Genomic DNA, 21,422 nt, shown 5'->3' with positions numbered 1-21,422 from the left:
CAAAGGCATCCAAATCGGCAAAGAGGAAGTCAAACTCTCACTCTTTGCAGATGATATGATACTGTATGTGGAAAACCCAAAAGACTCCACCCCAAAACTGCTAGAACTCATACAGGAATTCAGTAAAGTAGCAGGATATAAAATCAATGCACAGAAATCAGTGGCATTCCTATACACCAACAACAAGACAGAAGAGAGACAAATCAAGGAGTCGATCCCATTTACAATTGCACCCAAAACCATTAGATACCTAGGAATAAATCTAACCAAAGAGGCAAAGGATCTGTACTCAGAAAACTATAAAATACTCAGGAAAGAAATTGAAGAAGACACAAAGAAATGGAAAAACGTTCCATGCTCATGGATTGGGAGAATCAACATTGTGAAGATGTCAATGCTACCTAGAGCAATCTACACATTCAATGCAATCCCCATCAAAATACCATCCACTTTTTTCAAAGAAATGGAACAAATAATCCTAAAATTTGTATGGAACCAGAAGAGACCCAGAATAGCCAGAGGAATACTGAAAAAGAAAAGCAAAGCTGGCGGCATCACAATTCCGGACTTCCAGCTCTATTACAAAGCTGTCATCATCAAGACAGTATGGTACTGGCACAAAAACAGACACATAGATCAATGGAACAGAATTGAGAGCCCAGAAATGGACCCTCAACTCTATGGTCAACTTATTTTTGACAAAGCAGGAAAGAATGTCCAATGGCAAAAAGACAGTCTCTTCAACAAATGGTGTTGGGAAAATTGGACAGCCACATGCAGAAGAATGAAACTGGACCATTTCCTTACACCACACACAAAAATAGACTCCAAATGGTTGAAAGACCTAAACGTGAGACAGGAGTCCATCCAAATCCTAAAGGAGAACACAGGTAGCAACCTTTTCGACCTTAGCCGCAGCAACTTCTTCCTAGAAACATCGCCAAAGGCACGGGAAGCCAGGGCAAAAATGAACTATTGGGATTTCATCAAGATAAAAAGCTTCTGCACAGCAAAAGAAACAGTCCACAAAACCAAAAGACAACCGACAGAATGGGAGAAAATATTTGCAAATGACATATCAGATAAAGGGCTAGTATCCAAAATCTATAAAGAACTTATCAAACTCAACACCCAAAGAACAAATAATCCAATCAAGAAATGGGCAGAAGACATGAACAGACATTTCTCCAAAGAAGACATCCAAATGGCCAACAGGCACATGAAAAAGTGCTCACCATCGCTTGGCATCAGGGAAATCCAAATCAAAACCTCCATGAGATACCACCTCACACCCGTCAGAATGGCTAAAATTAACAAGTCAGGGAACGACAGATGTTGGCGGGGATGTGGAGAAAGGGGAACCCTCCTACACTGTTGGTGGGAATGCAAGCTGGTGCGACCCCTCTGGAAAACAGTATGGAGGTTCCTCAAACAGTTGAAATTAGAGCTACCGTTCGATCCAGCAATAGCACTACTGGGTATTTACCACAAAGATACAAATGTAGGGACCCGAAGGGGTACGTGTACCCCAATGTTTATAGCAGCAATGTCCACCATAGCCAAACTGTGGAAAGAGCCAAGATGCCCATCGACAGATGAATGGATAAAGAAGATGTGGTATATATACACAATGGAATATTATGCAGCCATCAAAAGGAATGAGATCTTGCCATTTGCAACGACGTGGATGGAACTGGAGGGTGTTATGCTGAGTGAAATAAGTCAATCAGAGAAAGACATGTATCACATGACCTCACTGATATGAGGAATTCTTAATCTCAGGAAACAAACTGAGTGTTACTGGAGTGGTCGGGGGTGGGAGGGATGGGGTGGCTGGGTGATAGATATTGGGGAGGGTATGTGCTACGGTGAGCGCTGTGAATTGTGCAAGACTGTTGAATCACAGATCTGTACTTCTGAAACAAATAACGCAACATATTTAAAAAAAAAAGAAAAAGAAGAAGATAACAGAAGAGGAAGAAAAGGGGAGTATGTCAGAGGGGGAGACGAACCATGAGAGATGATGGACTCTGAAAAAGAAACTGAGGGTTCTAGAGGGGAGGGGGGTAGGGGGATGGGTTAGCCTGGTGATGGGTATTGAGGAGGGCACGTTCTGCATGGAGCACTGGGTGTTATGAACAAACAATGAATCATGGAACACTGCACCAAAAACTAATGATGTAATATATGGTGATTAACATAACAATAAAAATTAAAAAAAAAAATTAAAAAAAAATAAATAAAACCTCATAAAGAGTTTTTATTCTACCCAATGCTTCAAACTCTAGAAACCCTAATAATTATTAATAATTTTAATAATGATGGTGTGCATTTATAATTTCTCAAGCCAAGTGCTCATGAATAAATCTTTGTTTAAATGATTGTAAATATCCTATACATTAACTGTTAATTAATTCATTTATTTAACACATATTCAGGGAGCACATACTGTGTGCCAGACATTGGTGATACAACGATGAAAAAGAAAGACACATACTCTTCCCTCATAGAGCTTACATTCTATACCCTATACTGTAGTAGAAAAAGTTTTTCATTATTTTGCATATTGCTTTAGAGTGAGTGACCTTATAATTTCCTTATTTTCAGCCCATTTAGCTGCTTCTGCTGGAAGTCTCCTATATTTTGCCAGTTTCTTTCCATTTAATACCATTACTCAATTCTACGGGCAGATGACCCTCACCAAGAAGGTGGCTGCCTGTCTCAGCTCAAATGTTGCATTGGCACTGGGAATTAGACGTCTGCTCAAGTTGGAATTAAGACGTAAGTGTTTGCCCTGCAAATTTTGCCTTTGCTGTTTGATTCCTTGAAAGGTGGAATTGAGACAGCGTGGGTGGAACAGTGGGTAAGGAAGTAAGAAAATCTCATACAAATTATTTATCCCTAGATTTGTTTATTTATTGTAAAGGCAGTTATGTGAACTAAAAAAAATCTGAGTTGTGAAAAATTAAAAGTTCCCCATTGCTTCACAATAAGCTTACAGTTATACTCTCAAATAAAGTAGTTTTAAACCTATTCTACTACTTGCTTTATTTACTTAATAATTTGTTAGACCTCTTCTCACATAGAGAAATGCTAATTATTTACACAGTTGTTTAATATTCCATTTTGAAGAGGTACTATAATTCATTAGTTCTCTAGCAATGTATATTTAAGTGGTTTCCAATTTTTTGCTATCACCATAATAGTACACATATATTTGCTCAAACAGTATGCATACTAATGTAAATGATTTTTTCAATATAAAAATACTATCTTAAAAGATATTCATAGCTTAGTTTTGATTGCTATTGCTATTGTGATAACTCAGTAAGCACAGAGTAGATACTTCTGTTGGTTTTGAGCTAAGAACCTAATTTTATTTATTTTCCATATGAAAATCAAGCTTTCACTATCATTTATTGGATAGTTTGTTGATCTCTACTGATTTCAAATTCTACCTTTGTTTTATGTCAAGTTTCCATATATGCATTCATCTGTTTTTGGTGATTTTTTCCATTCTTTTGATCTCTTTTATTCTATTTTTGTTTCAGTACTACAATGATTTTGCTCATAGCTTTATAACAAGTCTTAATATGTTACTCTTATCCCCAGAACTTGTTCTTTATTCTTGTCACTTTGCTTTCCACTAGAACTTTAGGATCACTTTATCAAAATCTGTGAAAAATCTTACAGGATTTAGTGGGACTTTCATTACATTTATTCATTAATGAAGATGATTAAGGTGAACAAAAACCTACTCCTAATGAATAGCCAGTCAGAAGAATATACATATGATTTCTGTATGAATACTTACATTGTTCTTTCTTTATACATGAAACATTAAAATTCACTGGAATTTATCTAGATGTGGGATTTTCATTGGCTTAGTCTGCAACAGGATGTATAATTTTTGGTTTTCTAATTGAATTATTTTTTATTGGGTTAGTTTATTTTATTTAGTTATTGTTTTCCATATTATTTTCTCTTTCATGAACTCCTGTTGTGTTCTGGGTGGGAGGATTTCTCAAGATACAGCAGACTTCCTAAAATTTGCATTCTACCTTTATTGTTGTTGTTTTTGTTTCTAATTTGCTGTTCACTGCCTCTCAAAATGGCTTTCATTTTGATAATTTTTAATTCTAAAGACTTTTTCTTAAACTTCACTTTTTTATAGCTTTTTCAAAGTCACAGTGTTGATAAATATTCTCATGGTGCTCATCTATAGGAAAGGGAGGCTGAAGCTGAAGAAAGGGCAAGTTTCATTACCCATATTCGCAAAATGTCTTCTTTGAATTATGAGTTCACCGCAAGCCCCCATGCTTTTTCAGTTGTGTTACACTCTGTCCAGAAATAGAAGAAATAGAACAAAGGATAACTTATCATGGATGACTTTCTTTTTCCTTTCTATCAGTACTTTAGTTATTTTATTTATTTATTTATTTATTTATTTGAGAGAGAGAGTGTCTGTGTGTGTGTGTGTGCATGCATGTGTGTGAGCAGGGGAAGAAGAGCAGAGGGAGAGGGAGAGAGAGAATCTCAAGCAGGCTCCACACCCAGCACGGAGGCCAATGCGGGGCTCGATCTCATGACCCTGAGACCTGAGCCAAAATCAAGAGTTTGACACTTAACCAACTGAGCTACTCAGGTGCCCCAGAACTACATTTAAGCAAGACCTCTTTTTCTTCTGCTCTATAGTCAGCATCCATCTCTAGTGCTGTTGAATATTTTTCCAGATTTCTGTACCATGATGGTAGTTTAAATGTGAATTTAGTATGAAGGGAGAGAAAAATGGATCTACTAAGCTTGCTTTTTTCTTGCCTTTTTTGTTATTTTTCATTCATTGACCTTGTCTCAGTCATTCCTATTTATTTTTGTAGATTCTGAAGGGAGGTCAGATACATATTCCATCATTTTCTTAGATGACTTAAATAATAAGGGTATTAACATATAGATAATTCACAGCGACAGGATTTAGAGTATCAAATCTTTTTTCCTTGCTGTTTCACAGAGCTGTCATCTAAGGTATCTTCTTTTTATTTCAGAAATTGGTATTAAATGGGATAACATTTGGACACCAGTCAACCTTGAGGATAATCTCATGTTTGGCTATATTCTGTTAATGCTTTTACTTGATGCTTTCTTGTATGGCCTTGTGACCTGGTATATAGAAACTGTCTTTCCAGGGCGGTATGGCGTGCCCCAACCATGGTACTTTTTTCTTATGGTGAGTACTAATGCTGCTGTTATTGCAAAAAGCCATAGTCCTTATGAGCCTATTTCATATAATATTTATATTCAAATCAAAAGGTCAGATGCAGAATCATTTTCCTGTGCATACCAGCCATATGAAAATACTAGCCATTTCTTGATCTCTTAAAGCCTTCCATATACACAAATGCACAATATCTGTGGATAAGACACTGAAACCCCATACATTTAAAAACTGTGCGTAATAGAACTCTTCTTCAGCCACATGGTACATAGTGGATTAGATTAGAGGATAAACTTGAAAGTCTGCAGAAGTTGTTCCCAGCTCAATAATATGTGATGATTTCTTAGATCCTAGTGAGTAGAGGATTGGGTATTTCCCATATCTCTGTTCTCACCACCTGTTTACTTTCAAGGACTAGACCAGTTTACTTAGAGTGGAAGAGCTTCTGCTATATAGTACAAAGAAAGTATTCTGAGACGAACCATGAGAGATGATGGACTCTGAAAAACAAACTGAGGGTTCTAGAGGGGAGGGGGGTAGGGGGATGGGTTAGCCTGGTGATGGGTATTGAGGAGGGCACGTTCTGCATGGAGCACTGGGTGTTATGAACAAACAATGAATCATGGAACACTGCACCAAAAACTAATGATGTAATATATGGTGATTAACATAACAATAAAAAAATTTAAAAAAAAAGAAAGTATTCTGAGTGTGATAAAATGCATTGGCTGTGACTTCATTGTTGAGTAATTCCGTTTTGTCCCTACTTCCTGAACACTAACATTTCAAAATGATTTTTGCTTCTAAATCCTAGAGATATAAATGATACATAATTTTGCTGCAAAGTTCAATCCCTTAAAGTATGCAATAGCCACAGAGTAAACCAAGCCAAAGTGTTTTCAGGTTCTTATAGTACTTCATTTCTATTTTCAGATTAAAATTTTTAATTCCAATGAAATTCATGTTAAAATTAACCATTTGAAGTGGGGGGAAAAGTGGAATTTAATACATTTACAATGTACTTGCACATATCTAGTTCCAAAATATTTATTACCCAAAAATAAAACCTTATACCCATTAAGAAGTCACATCCCATTTTTCCCTATCCCAAGCCCCTAGCAACCACTAATCAGCTTTCTTTTTTTATGGACTTACTATTCTGGATGTTTCATATAAATAGAATCATAAAATATGTGACTATATGGCTTCTTTCACTTAACATAATGTTTTTAAAGTTTATCCATTAATATGTATCAGCACTTCATTCTTTTGATTACTGAATAATATTCCATTGTATGTATATAGGACAATTCTTTATCAACCTGTAGTTAGAAATGTGGGACATCTTTGGGCTGTTTGAATAGTGTTCCTATGAATATTTGTTTATAAGTATTTGCTTGAGTACCTGTTTCAATTCGTTTGGGAATATACCTAGGAGTAGAATTGCTAGTACTTAGGATAGTTCTGTTTCATGTTTTCAGGAACCACTCTACTGTTTTCTGCAGTGACTGCACCATTTGTACATCCCCACAAGCAATGTACCAGGGTTCCAGTTTCTCCACAGCCTCGAAACCCTTGTTATTCTTTTCCCTTTATTATAGCCATCCTCATGGGTATAAAGTGGTCTCATGGTTTTGATATGCATTTCCCTAATGACTAATCATGTTGAGATATTTTCATGAGCTTGTTTGTTGGCCATTGTACAGGAATGTCTATTCAAGCTCTGTGACTTTTTTTTAATATATATATTCTGGACAGTAGAGCCTTATCAGATACATGATTTACAAATATTTTATCCCATTCTCTGGGCTATCTTTTCATCCTCTTCATAGTACTCTTTCATGCACAATAATTTTTAACTTTGATTAAAACCAATTAAAAAAATTTTTGTTGGTTGTGAATTTTATGTCATATCTAAGAAGTTATTGTCAAATCCAAAGTCATCAAAATTTACCCCTGTGTTTTCTTCTAAGAATTTGATGATTTTTAAAAAAGAATTTGATGGTTTTATCTGTTAAATTTAGATCACTGATCAATTTTGAGTTGATTTTTATATAGGTTTTATAGTAATAGTATAGTATAGTATATAGTATATATACTATATAGTATAGTATATAGGTTTATATAGTTGATTTTATATGAGGTAGGGATTCAACTTCACTCTTTTGGATGTGGATATCTTTTGTCCCAATACCATTCTTTGAAAAGACTATTCTTTCCCCATTGAATGGTCTTAGCACCCTTGTTGAAAATCAGTTGGACATAAACATATGGTTTCATCTTTGGATCCTCAGTTTTACTCCATTGGCCTATATGTCTATTCTTATGCCAATACCACACTGTTTGATTGCTATAGTTTTATAGTAAGTTTTGAAATCTGAAAGTGTGAGTCATCCAGCTTTTTCTCTTCTTTTTCAAGATTTTTTTGGCTATTAGGGGGTCCTGGAAGTTCCATAAGAACTTGAGAATCAGCTTTTCTATATCTGTAAAAGTAACCATTAGAATATTTACAGGAATTACAATGAATCTGTTGATTGCTTTAAGTAGTATTGCTGTATTAAAAATATTGTCTTTCACAGGGTTTGGAATTTATTTGGAAGGGTCAGAGAGAGGGAAAATGAGGCAGGAAAGGAAAGCAGCCAGAAAAGAGCATGTCAGCACTGTGGGCCCCTGGAGCCCAGTGATGCAGGGAACTCTGGGAATCAAAGCAGAGCACACAGTGATGATCTCAGAATCATCCCCCCCCAAAAAAAAATGTCTTTCAGTCCATGAACTTTATTTTTCTTTTTTAACTTTCTATTTATATAGTCTAAATTCTTTCATTGAGGTTTTATAGTTTCAGCGTGTGAGTCATTCACCTCTCTGGTTAACTTTGTTCCTAAGTACTTTACTCTTTTGGATGCTATTGTAAATAGAATTGTTAGAATTGAATTTTCTTTTTGTATTGTTCATAGCTGGTATATACAAACACAACTGTTGTATACATGTTGATCTTGTACCCTGCATCTTTGCTGAATGTGTTTATTAGCTCTAGTAGTATATGTAGGGGAGGGTTCTCTAGGCACTTCAATATGTAGAATCATGTTATCTTCAAATATAGTTTTACTTCTTTCTTTCCAGTTTGGATATCTTTTATTTCTGGGAATAGCAAGGATGAAGGCAGGTATCCTTGTCTTATTCCTGATTAGAGGAAAAGCTTAAGTCTTTCACTATTGAGTATGATGTTAGCTGTGGGTTTTTTCATAAATTCCCTAATGAATTTCGGGGTGCCTAGGTGGCTCAGTCATTAAGCATCTGCCTTTGGCTCAGGTCATGATCCCGGGGTCCTGGAATCAAGCCCTGCATCGAGCTCCCTGCTCGGCGGGAAGCCTGCTTCTCCCTCTCCCACTCCCCCTGCTTGTGTTCCCTCTCTCGCTGTGTCTCTCTCTGTCAAATAAATAAATAAAATCTTTTAAAAAAATTCCCTAATGAATTTCAAGAAACTGTTCCTAGTTTTCCAAGTGTTTTTATCATGAAACACCTTGTCAGAGGCTTTATTTGCGTCAGTTGAAATGATCATGTCCCATTTGTTCTATTAATGTAATATATTTCATTGATTGGTTTTTGTAGGTTAAACCACCCTGCATTCCTAGGATAAATCCCACTTTGCCATGATGAATATTCCTTTTGATATGCTATTAGATTTAGTTTACAAGTATTTTTTGAAGATTTTTAAATATATATTAGTAAAGGATATTGGTCTGTAGTTTATTTTCCTTGTGATGTCTTTGACTTTGGCATTTGCCTTTCAAATAATGCTGAGCTCATAGAATGAGTTAGGAAGTGTTCCTTTCTCTTAGACTTTTTGGAAGGCTTGGAGAACAATTTTTGTTAATTCTTGTTTAAATGTTTGGTACCAGTGAAGATACCTCGTCCTGCACTTTTCTTTGTAGGCAGGTTTTGATTACTAAGTCAGTCACTTTATTCATTTTAGATCTGTTCAGATGGAATGCTTCATTTCTGAAAGCTCATCTTGGTAATTACATTTTGGCTTTCTTTGTAGCACTCATACTGGTTTGGTGAACCAAAAATTAGGGAAAAAGAAGAAATGAAAAGCTGTGGGGAAACTCTAAACAAGTATTTTGAGGCTGAACCTACTAGTTTGGTGGCAGATATCCAGATCAAACATTTGCACAAGGTATTTGTTTCAAAGGTCTCTTTTTCCTGCAAAGACTGAAAGCCATATACTGTGCCCTGGGTTTGTAACTGGCCATTTTTTTTTAAAGATTTTATTTATTTATTTATTTGAGAGAGTGAGAATGAGAGATGGAGAGAGAGAGCACATGAAAGGGGGGAGGGTCAGAGGGAGAAGCAGACTCCCTCCTGAGCAGGGAGCCTGATGCGGGACTCGATCCCAGGACTCCAGGATCATGACCCGAGCCAAAGGCAGTCGCTTAACCAACTGAGCCACCCAGGCGCCCCATGTAACTGGCCATTTTTTAGAAAACAAATAAGATGCTTAATAATGAATGTGTCATAATCAGTATAATTCTAATTTAAGTGACATTCAAAAAATGTATAGATATATCTTTACAATATAGTATATACTTCATTCATTATGCTTCTAATCTCCTCTGATAGGCTTGGCAACAAGTGATATTTGAATTTTATAATAAATTCTGTGAAGAAAATAAATGATACAGTAGTAACATCTGAGTGTAAGTGGAGAGGATGACACTAAATGTAGTTAAAGGGAAATCTCTCTGAGGAGATGATCTTTGAGCTGAGATCTGAAGAATGAGTAGAGCTAATTTTTTGAAAAGCTGAGTAAGAGAAGAATACCCACAGTAGGCAAATAGCAAATTCAACGAACCTGAGGTGAGAAAGATCTTCATGTGTTTGAGGAACAAAAAGACCAGTATATTTGGAGGCAAAAGAATGATAGTAAATGGCTTCATTGGGAAGCCATTGATTGGTTCAAAGCACTAGAGGAATATAATATATGTGTTTTAAGATCATTTTTGCTGGGCGCCTGGGTGGCTCAGATGGTTGAGCGTCTACCTTAGGCTCAGGTCATGGTCCCAGGGTCCTGGGATCGAGTCCCGCGTCGGGCTCCCTGCTCCTTGGGAGCCTGCTTCTCCCTCTGCCTCTCTCTCTCTCTCTCTCTCTCTGTCTTTCATGAATAAATAAATAAAATCTTTAAAAAAAAAGATCATTTTGGCTACAGTATGGAAAACAAGGTATTGGAGGGTGGGGAGTTGAGAAGGAGAAGAGTGGGAAAAAGAAGACTAGATGGTACTTTTTTTTTTATTTTTTCATTGTTATGTTAATCACCATACATTACATCATTAGTTCTTGATGTAGTGTTCCATGATTCATTGTTTGTGCATAACACCCAGTGCTCCACGCAGAATGTGCCCTCTTTAATACCCATCACCAGACTAACCCATCCCCCCACTCTCCTCCCCTCTAGAACCCTCAGTTTGTTTTTCAGAGTCCATCGTCTTTCATGGTTCATCTCCCCCTCCGACTTACTCCCCTTCATTCTTCCCCTCCTGCTGTCTTCTTTTTCTTTTTTCTTAACATATGTTGCATTTATTTGTTTCAGAAGTACAGATCTGTGATTCAACAGTCTTGCACAATTCACAGCACTCACCATAGCACATACCTTCCCCAATGTCTATCACCCAGCCACCCCATCCCTCCCACCCCCAGCCACTCCAGCAACCCTCAGTTTGTTTCCTGAGAGTAAGTACAGATCTGTGATTCAACAGTCTTGCACAATTCACAGCACTCACCATGATACATGTCTTTCTCTGATTGACTTATTTCACTCAGCATAACACCCTGGATGGAACTTTTTTAAGAAATAAGAATTGGATAAGGGTTGTGGAAGTATATATAAAGAGAAATGGACAGATCCAAGAGATTTCCAACAGAACTGAGAATACTGGGGATGGGTGGACATTGAAGGAAGAGGAGTAAACTAGAATAATTCCTAGAATGACAAACTAGACTAGGATGTTAAAAACAGCAAGTCTGTTATTTACCAAGTTGTAGTAGATTTCCTTGAATAAATGTTTCTTCATTTGCTGTATTCTCTTAGGACAATTCCTGAAGATTATACGTGATTTTTTGTTGTTTTGTTTTTTAATTTTCACAGCTTTTCTTGTTTCACTGGGAAGTAGGTCTGTGGACCCACTTTTCATGCTGATTTCCCAGAAGTGAAACTCTGTATCATCCATTTTTATGTAATGACTTTTCTTAAATTTGGTTTAGAATTTTTTACTTAGGTTAATGATGGATATTGGTCTGTTGCTTTCATTTTTTTGTAAGTCATGTTTCTAGTTCTGGTATCAGGATAATACTAGCCTCGTAGAGTGAGTTGGGAAGTATTTCCTCTTTACTTTTCCAGAAGAGCTTTTGTATAATTTGTATTATTTAGTTTGCAATTATTTGGGGATTTTCCAGAGATCTTTTTGTTACTAATTTCTAATTTAATTCTGATTCTGGTAAGAGAAGATACTTTGTATGACAAATCCTTTTAAATTTATTGATTCTTGTTTTATGGCTCAATCAGTCATCTGTCTAACTACATGTTACATGCAGACTTGAAAATAATGTGTAATCTGCTGTTGGTTCCTGGTGTGATACATAAATGTTAATTAAGTTAGTTGGTGGTTTATCAAATATTCTATATCCTTAATGATTCTAAATATTCTAACAATTATTGAGAGAAAAATATTGAAGTCTTTAAAAATAACTGCATTTTTTTCTATTTTTCTCTCTAGCTTTTGGCAACATATTTTTGAATCTGTTATTGGGTGCATAAACGTTTAGGAGAATTATGTCTTCTTGAAAAGTTGATCCCTTTATCATTATAAAATGATACACTTTATCCTTGGCAGTATTCTCTTAAATGTACTTTGTCTAATGTTGCTATGGCCACACCACTTATCTTTTTTCTTGTTATTGAATTCTATTTTAATGTAAAACATTAAGACTTTTAAGGTATCAGTTTTATTCCAATGCAAATAGTAAATTCAAACATTTTTCTGGATGTTTCCATAGTTTATCATATTTGAAAAAAGCAGTATCAACTAGGCAATATGCATGTTTTTTAAACTACTCTATTGAAGTTTGATTAGCATACAAAATGCTGAGTTCCAGTCCAAGATGGTGACGTAGGAAGACCCTGAATTCATCTTCTCCACAAACACAACAAATCTATGCCTATTTATGCAGCATTTCCTCCTGAAGAAGAACTGAAGACTGACTGAACAGCTTCTGCAAACAAAAGGGAGAACACATAGAGAATGACAAACAAGATAAACACCACTCCTTTAAGTTTAGGAGAAGTAGCTGAGATAGAAAATGTAAAAAAGAGCCACTCAGGGTTGGAGACTAGAATAACTGCAATGAAAACTACGCTAGAGAGAATCAACAGTAGATTAACACACGCAGAAGAATGAATCAGTGATTGGGAAGACAGGGTAATGGAAAGCACCCAAGCTAAACAGCAAAAAGGATTTTTTTAAAAAATGAAGATAGGTTAAGTTATCTCTTGGACAATATCAAGTGAACAAACATTCAACATCGCAGGCATTCCAGAAGGAGAAGAGAGAAACAAAGAGACAGAAAAGTTACTTGAAGAGATAATAACTGAAAACTTTCCTAACCAGGGGAAGAAAACATACATCCAAGTTCAGGAAACAGAGAATTCCAAACAAGATGAACTCAAGAAGGTCCACACCATGATACACAATAACTCAAATATCAGAGATTACACAATTCCAAACTTCAGGCTCTCAGCTCGGGGTTGCCATAAACTGTGATCCGTGGCACAGTCAGGCCACTGTTCTTCGAGCAGGGACCCAACAAGCGGCAGATCCAGGGACTCCCCTTCCTCCCTCAGTAGGAGCGGCACGGGAGCGTACCACCAGAATCTGCTAGGTTTGGAGACTCCAAATGGGGTCATGTACCAGAAACGGAAATTCTTGATCACAGGCCGGGTGAGCACAGAGTGCAGCCAGAGACCAGGGAGACAGGAGTGATTGACTGCTTTGCTCTGAGGGCTCATTGAGGAATGGGGCCCCAAGTTCTTGGCTCCTCGGGACCAGAGATTGGGAGGCCGCCATTTTCATTCTTGTCCTCCAAAGCTGTACAGAAAGCATTCGGGGAACAAAAGCTACTGAGAGCAAACCCAAGCAGATTACTTAGCCTGGCTGCTGGCAAGGGCGGTGCAGTTCCACCTTGGGTAAAGACACCTGAGAATCACTGCAACAGGCCCCTCCCCTAGGAGACCAGCAAGAACATCCAGCCAAGACCAAGTTTACTGATCAATGAGAATTTCAAAATTCCAGCACTAGGGGAATACAGCACAGAGAATTCATGGCTTTTTCCCCATGATTCTTTAGTCTTTCAAAGTTAATTTTTTTAACTTTATTTTTTTTTTTCTATTTTAATTTTTCTTCTTTCCTTTTTCCACCAACATCTTAGCAATTCCTTTTTTAAAATCTTTTTTGATTTTCATTTTTATAGTCATATTCTACCCCTTCATTGTACTTCTTATTTTTTGTATATAAATAAGTTTTTCTTTCTTTAAAATTTTGGGATACAGTTTCTTCTAACAGACCAAAATATACCCTAAATCTAATGTATGGCTTTATTCTAGTCTCCTGCCTGATCACATTCTCTCCTCTATTTTTTTTTAATTTTTTTCTTTCTTTTTCCAACCAACTTATCAATTCTTTTTTTAAATCTTTTTAAATTTCATCTTTACAGTCATATTCCATCCCCTCATTGTATTTACCCTTATTTTTGTGTGTATATATACATATTTTTTTCTTTCTTTAAAATTTTGAAAGGCAGTTTCTTCTAACGGACCAAAATACATCCAAAATCTAATGTGTGCCTCTGTTCTATTCACCAGCCTGAATATATTCTTTTTTTTTTTTTTCCTTTCTTTTCCCCCAGTTTCAGGTCTCTTCTGATTTGTTTAGTGTATTTTTTCCTGGGGTTGTTGTTATCCTTTTGGCATTTTTTTCTCTCATCTATTCTTCTCTAGACAAAATTACAAAATGGAAAAACTAACCTCAGGGGGAAAAAAAAAAAAACAAGAGGCAGTACCAACTGCCAGGGACCTAATCAATATGGACATTAGTAAGATGTCAGACCTAGCGTTCAGAATGATGATTATAAAGATACTAGCTAGGCTTGAAAAAAGCATAGAAGATACTAGAGAATTCCTTTCTGGAGAAATAAAAGAACTAAAATCTAGCCAAGTCGAAATGAAAAAGGCTATTAATGAGGTACAATAAAAAATGGAGGCTCTAACTGCTAGGATAAATGAGGCAGAAGAGAGAATTAATGATATAGAAGACCAAATGATGGAGAATAAAGAAGCTGAGAAAAAGAGAAACAACTACTGGATCACGAGGGCAGAATTTGAGAGATAAGTGATACCATAAGACGAAACAATATTAGAATAATTGGGATCTCAGAAGGAGAAGAAAGAAAGGGAGGAGCAGAAAGTATATTGGAGCAAATTATAGTGGAGAACTTCCCTAATTTGGGGAGGGAAACGGGCATCAAAATGCAGGAGTCACAGAGAAAACCCCTCAAAAATCAATAAAAATAGGTCAACACCCCAACATCTAATAGTAAAACTTACGAGTCTCAGAGACAAAGAGAAAATCCTAAAAGCAGCTTGGGAAAGGTGGTCTGTAACCTACAATGGTAGAAACATTAGATTGGCAACAGACATATCCACAGAGACCTGGCAAACCAGAAAGGACTGGCATGATATATTCAGAGCACTAAACGAGAAAAATATGCAGCCAGTCCAGCTAGGCTGTCATTGAAAATAGAGGAGAGATAAAAAGCTTCCAGGACAAACAAAAACTAAAAGTATTTTCAAACACCAAACCAGTCCTACAAGAAATATTGAAAGGGGTCCTCTAAGCAAAGAAAGAGCCTAAAAGTAACATAGACCAGAAAGGAACAGAGACAATATATAGTAACAGTTACTTTACAGGCAATACAATGGCACTAAATTCATATCTTTCAATAGTTACCCTGAATGTAAGTGGGCTAAATGCCCCAAACAAAAGACACAGGGTATCAGAATGGATAAAAAAACAAGACCCATCGATATGCTGTCTGCAAGAGTCTCATTTTAGACCCAAAGACACTTCCAGATTTAAAGTAAGGGGATGGAAAACCATTTACCATGCTAATGGACATCAAAAAAAGCTGGGGTGGCAATCCTTACATAAGACAAATTAGGTTTTAAACCAAGGACAATAATAAGAGATGAGGAAGGACACTATATCATACTTAAAGGGTCTATCCTACAAGAACATCTAACAATTTTAAATATCTATGCCCCTAACATGGGAGCAGCCACTTATATAAGCCAATTAATAACAAAAGCAAAGAAACACATTGACAACAATACAATAATAGTAGGGGATTTTAACACCCCCCTCACTGAAATGGACAGATCATCTAAGAAAAAGATCAACAGAGAAATAAAGGCTTTAAATGACACACTAGACCAGATGGACTTCACAGATATATTCAGAACATTCCATCCCAAAGCAACAGAATACACATTCTTCTCTAGTGTACATGGAACATTCTCCAGAATAGATCACATCCTGGGACACAAATCAGGTCTCAACTGGTACCAAAACATTGGGATCATTCCCTGCATATTTTCAGACCACAGTGCTTTGAAACTAGAACTCAATCACAAGAGGAAAGTTGGAAAGAACTCAAATACCTGGAGGCTAAAGAGCATCCTACTAAAGAATGAATGGGTCAACCAGGAAATTAAAGCAGAATTAAAAAAAAATTCATGGAAACAAATGAAAATGAAAACACAACTGTTCAAAATCTTTGGGATGCAGCAAAGGCAGTCCTAAGAGGAAAATAAATAGCAATACAAGCCTTTCTCAAGAAACAAGAAAGGTCTCAAATAGACAACCTAATCCTACACCTAAAGGAACTGGAGGAAATAAAGAGGAGATGAGAAATAATAACAATCAGAGCAGAAATCAATGAAATAGAAACCAAAAGATCAGTAGAACAGGTTAATGAAACTAGGAGCTGATTCTTTGAAAGAATTAATATGATTGATAAACCCCTGGCCAGACTGATGAAAAAGAAAAGAGAAATGACCCAAATCAACAAAATCATGAATGAAAGAGGAGAGATTACAACCAACACCAAAGAAATACAAACAAGTATAAGAACATATTATGAGCAACTCTATGCCAGCAAATTAGATAACCTGGAAGAAATGGATGCATTCCTAGAGATGTATTCAACCAAAATTGAACCAGGAAGAAATAGAAAACCTGACTGGACCTATAACCACTAAGGAAATTGAAGCAGTCATCAAAAATCTCCCCAGAAACAAAAGCCCAGGGCCAGATGGCTTCCCAGGGGAATTCTCCCAAACATTTAAAGAAGAATTAATACCTATTCTCCTGAAACTGTTCCAAAAAATAGAAATGGAAGGAAAACTTCCAAACTCATTTTATGAGGCCAGCATCACCTTGATCCCAAAACCAAAGACCCCAACAAAAAGGAGAATGCTCTTGTGAATCACCAAACTTCTGGCTGAAATCATGGCATGTTTTTCTCATTAGTGGCAACTTCTATGAAGTTTTCTAGCTCTTACTACAATTGAATAAGCCCATAATTACTATAGTACACTATATTATACATAGAATATAGAGAGGCCTCCATTTTCCTTACCAAATGTGGATATGCCTTCACATCTATTTTGCCTAATATACAAACTCAGTGCACCTACAAATGTTCATTGTTCACATTATCTTTTTTTCACAAGTTTGATAGTATAATATTGCTTCTCTCTTTTTTTTTCTTTGTTGAAGTATAGTTGACACATAGTGTTACATTAGTTTCAGGTGGACAATATAGTTATTTGACAAGTCTGTATGTTATGCTGTGCTCAGCACCCACATAGCTACCATCTGTCACCCTACAATGCTATTATAGTACCATTGACCATATTCTGTGTGCTGTACCTTTTATGCCCGTGACTTGTTATTGCATAACTGGAAACTGTACCTCCTACCTTCACCTGTTTTATAATGTTGTTTCTTCTAAGGATAGAGTATAGTGTTTTGTCTTTTATCATAAGTGATAGTGGCAGATAACGTTATCCTTTCTTTTATCTCACAGGAATTTGGTGACAAAGTAGTAGTAAACAACATGTCTGAATTTATATAAGGGGCAAATCACTATTCTTCTAGGACAAAATGGGGCAGGAAAAACTACAGCCTTGTCTCTTCTCATAGGTATGTATTCAGCTCTGTTTAGAGCAGAAGTCAGGCTCCTTCTAAGGCTTCAAACCAATCAGAGCTTGTAGTATTGAGTATATTGTCATTTCAGTGTTGCAGTTTTTATTACACTTTAATTATTTACAACCAAGATGCTTTTGGTAATGTAATAAGTTCATTTATTCAGTGAAAATATTTATATGCCTATTATTTTCATAGGAATTGGTAATACAGTGGTGATTACAGGGTTGTTACACTCAATTTTGTACACTGGTGGAAATATAGGAAAGAAACTTGAAACTTAACATCATAAGTATGAAAGGAGATGTTATATGTGGGTTGTTGTTCATCTAATAGAATGACACATTACCTGTTTGGGGGGTGAGAAAAAGGGAAGTGTCATCAAATCTGAGACAAATAGGATGTATAAAGCTCTGCAAATGGAACCAAAGAATATTATAGACATAAGCAAAGATTAGGAGACTTGAAAGCAGGAAACTGACTAAATCAGAGATAGAATTTGAATAATAGCAAAAGATAAAGCTAGGGTCAAATCGTGAAAGGTTTGGGAGAAGATTTGAATTTATGCTGACCGCAGTGAGAAGCCATGGAAGAATATTTTATATAAATATTTTATATATATTTTATATATATTTTATAACATATTTTATATGTTAGATGCACTACATTCACCAGAAAGGAAGAATGGATAAGAAATACTAGGGACAATTAGAATCGTGAATCCCATGTTGTGCGTGAGGTTAGCATAAGTTCCGGAGGCTGGAATGGGGCTGAGCCTAGTAGTTGAGATATAATAGCCTCTCTTTTGAAACTAAAATGATGCCAAAACTAGCTCAGGTAGGGCGGACACTACCTACATTCTCTGCTATTTTATATATTTGAACTGATTTCCTCTAAGTCTCAGTTAAACCTCTTCTTAACACCATGACTACCTAGGTAGTATTACAAGGTTGATTTGAATTATCATTAACTTCATGATAATATATGCATTTTATATAGTTGATATGCTTTACATAAGTTATCTTGGAATACACTCCATGTCCTACATGTAATCTCAGAACACATAAAATGCACTTTTCCATTTGTATGTGCTCATGCCCTTTCTCTCAATGGGAGTGTCTGAACCACCTGTTCACCTATTGAAATCCTATTCATACACCAAGATGGAGTTCAGAAGCAACCATTGGGAGCAAATTGTCAGAGATGGTAGCTCCAGGTTCTAGTCCCTTCATAGACAAGATAGATAAACAAGCACAAAATGTTAGAACTAATTTTGCCAGAACTCTGAAAATAGGCAAAGACTTACAGCAATTTAACAAGACTAAATGAAGATAGAGGCAACTTGGAAGCAGGAGATGAGAGTGACATCAGAAATATGGTGAACTGGGAAGCTCCAGGCCCTCATCCCCATAGAGACACTAAGTTAACAGCAATATACAGACAAACATATCTTTTAAAAACTCCAGAAACCAGTTTGGATGCTGCAGCATGCAAATGTATGCGTGGCCAATACCAAAAAGGGCAGGAAGTTTATGGCATTCTCTCACCCCAACCCCTCCAGTATGGCATGGCACAATCAGGAGGAAATGTTCCAATTCCAGGCTCCTCCCTTGGGACAGAAAGAAAAAACTAGAACTTGTATCCAATGTACTGGCTTGTCTAGGTGCTGCCCAAGGGACTGGTTTCTGTCTTGCCTAATGGAGAACTAATGGGAGTGGCAATGTTGGAAGTCACAGAAAAACAGAGGCAAATGCTGCAGCACTTTAAAGTATTTTAAAGCAGCAGGAAATCTGCAATTCCCCATTCAGGTGCCAAGGAAGCAACAGAATACAGGCAGAGAACTACAAAAGAAACATAATCTCCAAGCTGCTTAAGGAAATTAAGACAGTTTGAAGCAGCCATATATAGTAGAATGAAAGCATATGCACGACCCCAAAGACCCATCCCCAGAAAATGTTTTAAGGTCCTAAAACCTCTAGCTGGGATGATGGGTGAAGGACTTCCCATGCCTGAAGCCAGTCCATAAAGACTGTGAGAGATGTCTGTTTTTTAAGTGTTCAAATCTCAACAAAACATAAGGCATACCAAAAACAAAACAAAACAAAAAACAAGGAAACCTGCCCCAAAGTAAAAAAATAAAGCCACAGAACATAACCCTTAAGAAACACAAATCTCTGAATTACCTGGCAAAAAGTCATTTTAAGATGTTCAATGATCTAAAAGAACACAGACAACAAAAATGAGGAAAATGATGCGTGAACAATTAAAATACTAACAAGGGTAGAAGTAATTTTTTAAAAACCTAAACAAATCCTGGATATGAAAAATATAATAACTTTTTATTAGAGGGTTTCAACAGCAGAGTTGATGAGACAGGAAAATTAATTAGCAAACTTGAAGATAGGTTATTTGCAATTATCAAGTCAGAGGAGTGAAAAGAAAAAAGAATGAAGAAAAGTGAAGAGAGCCTAAATGACTTATGGGATATCATCAAGTGGGCCACTCTATGTGCTATGAAAGTCCCAGAAAATAAACAAGAGAAAGGGACAGAGTATTTATTTGAAAAAATAATGACTGAAAACTTGCCAAATTTGAGGGGAAAAAATGGACATACAAATTCCAGAAGGTCAGCAATTTACAAGTAGAATAAACTGTGAAAGAAACCCATAAATGAGACACATTATAATCAAACTAAAAATTCAAGGAACGAAAATTCTGAAAGAAGCAAGAGAAAAGTGGCTCTTCAATTGCAGTTGATGTTCTTCAAGATTTTCAGAAGATTTTTCAGTGGAAACCTCGAAGGTCAGAAAGTAGTAGGATGTTATATTCAAAGTGCTGAAAGAAAAAACACCTACAACCAAGAAAACTATATCTGTCAAAACTTTGAAAAGTGAAGGGAAAATTCAGATTTTCCTAGTTAAGTAAAAGCTGAAAGAATTACCATCAGACCTCTCCTATAAGAAATTATAAAGAGAAGCATTCAAGTTGAAATTCAGGACACTAGACAGATACAAAACCATATAAAAATATAAACTTCTCTAATAAAGGTAAATATGTGAACAAATATAATTTGTAATTTTGGTGCATAAATTGTAATTTTGTAATTACATTTTGGTGCATAAATTCACTTTTAACTCATATAGAACTTAAAAGCACAAAAATAATTATAAATCTATGTTAATGAGTACATAGTATATAAAGATGTAATTTGTGACATCAGAAACATAAAGTGGAAGGGCAAGCCTATGAATAAAGTTATTGTCAGTTTAAATTGATCCTTATAATTTTAAGATATTTACATTAATCCCTATGGTAGCCACAAAGAATATCTATAGAAAGGAAACAGGGAAGGAATCAAAGCATGGCAGTATTTTTTAAAAAAATGAAACACGAAGGCAGTAAAAGCAATAGTGAGAAGCAAAATGCTACAGACAGAAAGTAATTAATAAAATGGCAATAGTAAGTCCTTCCCTATCAGTAATTACTTTTAAAGTAAATGGATTAAATTACCCAATCAGGGGCACCTGGGTGGCTCAGTTGGTTAAGCATCTACCTTTGTCTCAGGTCATGATTCCAGAGTCCTGGGATTGAGCCCCACATCAGCCTCCCGGTTCAGCGGGGAGCCTGCTTTTTCCTCTCCCTCTGCCCCTCTCCCTGCTTGTGCTCTCTTGCACTCTCTCTCTCAAATAAATAAAATCTTTGACAATAAATAAATAAAAACCGGGGGGGCGGAGCAAGATGGCGGAGGAGTAGGAGACCTAGATTTTGTCTGGTCTCAGGAATTCAGCTGAATAGGGATCAAACCATTCTGAACACCTACGAACTCAACAGGAGATCGAACGGGAGAGTAGCAACAACTCTCTGAACAGAGAAGCGACCACTTACTGGAAGGTAGG

At 36.3% G+C, this 21,422-nt stretch overlaps 1 protein-coding gene across 1 annotated transcript in view; it reads left to right on the top strand.

Annotated features, from left to right (window-relative positions):
- LOC113932540 (ATP-binding cassette sub-family A member 3-like) overlaps positions 1–21,422 on the top strand; it is a 256,540-nt gene that overhangs the window by 44,297 nt on the left and 190,821 nt on the right. The window contains 5 exon segments of the mRNA XM_035722222.1: positions 2,608–2,781; positions 5,043–5,224; positions 9,255–9,389; positions 17,408–17,439; positions 17,441–17,552. Of these exon segments, the coding sequence (XP_035578115.1) occupies positions 2,608–2,781; positions 5,043–5,224; positions 9,255–9,389; positions 17,408–17,439; positions 17,441–17,552 (635 nt within the window).

Source organism: Zalophus californianus, chromosome 10 (assembly GCF_009762305.2).
Source record: "Zalophus californianus isolate mZalCal1 chromosome 10, mZalCal1.pri.v2, whole genome shotgun sequence".
NCBI lineage: Eukaryota > Metazoa > Chordata > Mammalia > Carnivora > Otariidae > Zalophus > Zalophus californianus.
The sequence above is the reverse complement of the archived record's forward strand: the minus strand, read 5'-3'. Positions and strand labels throughout refer to the sequence as shown.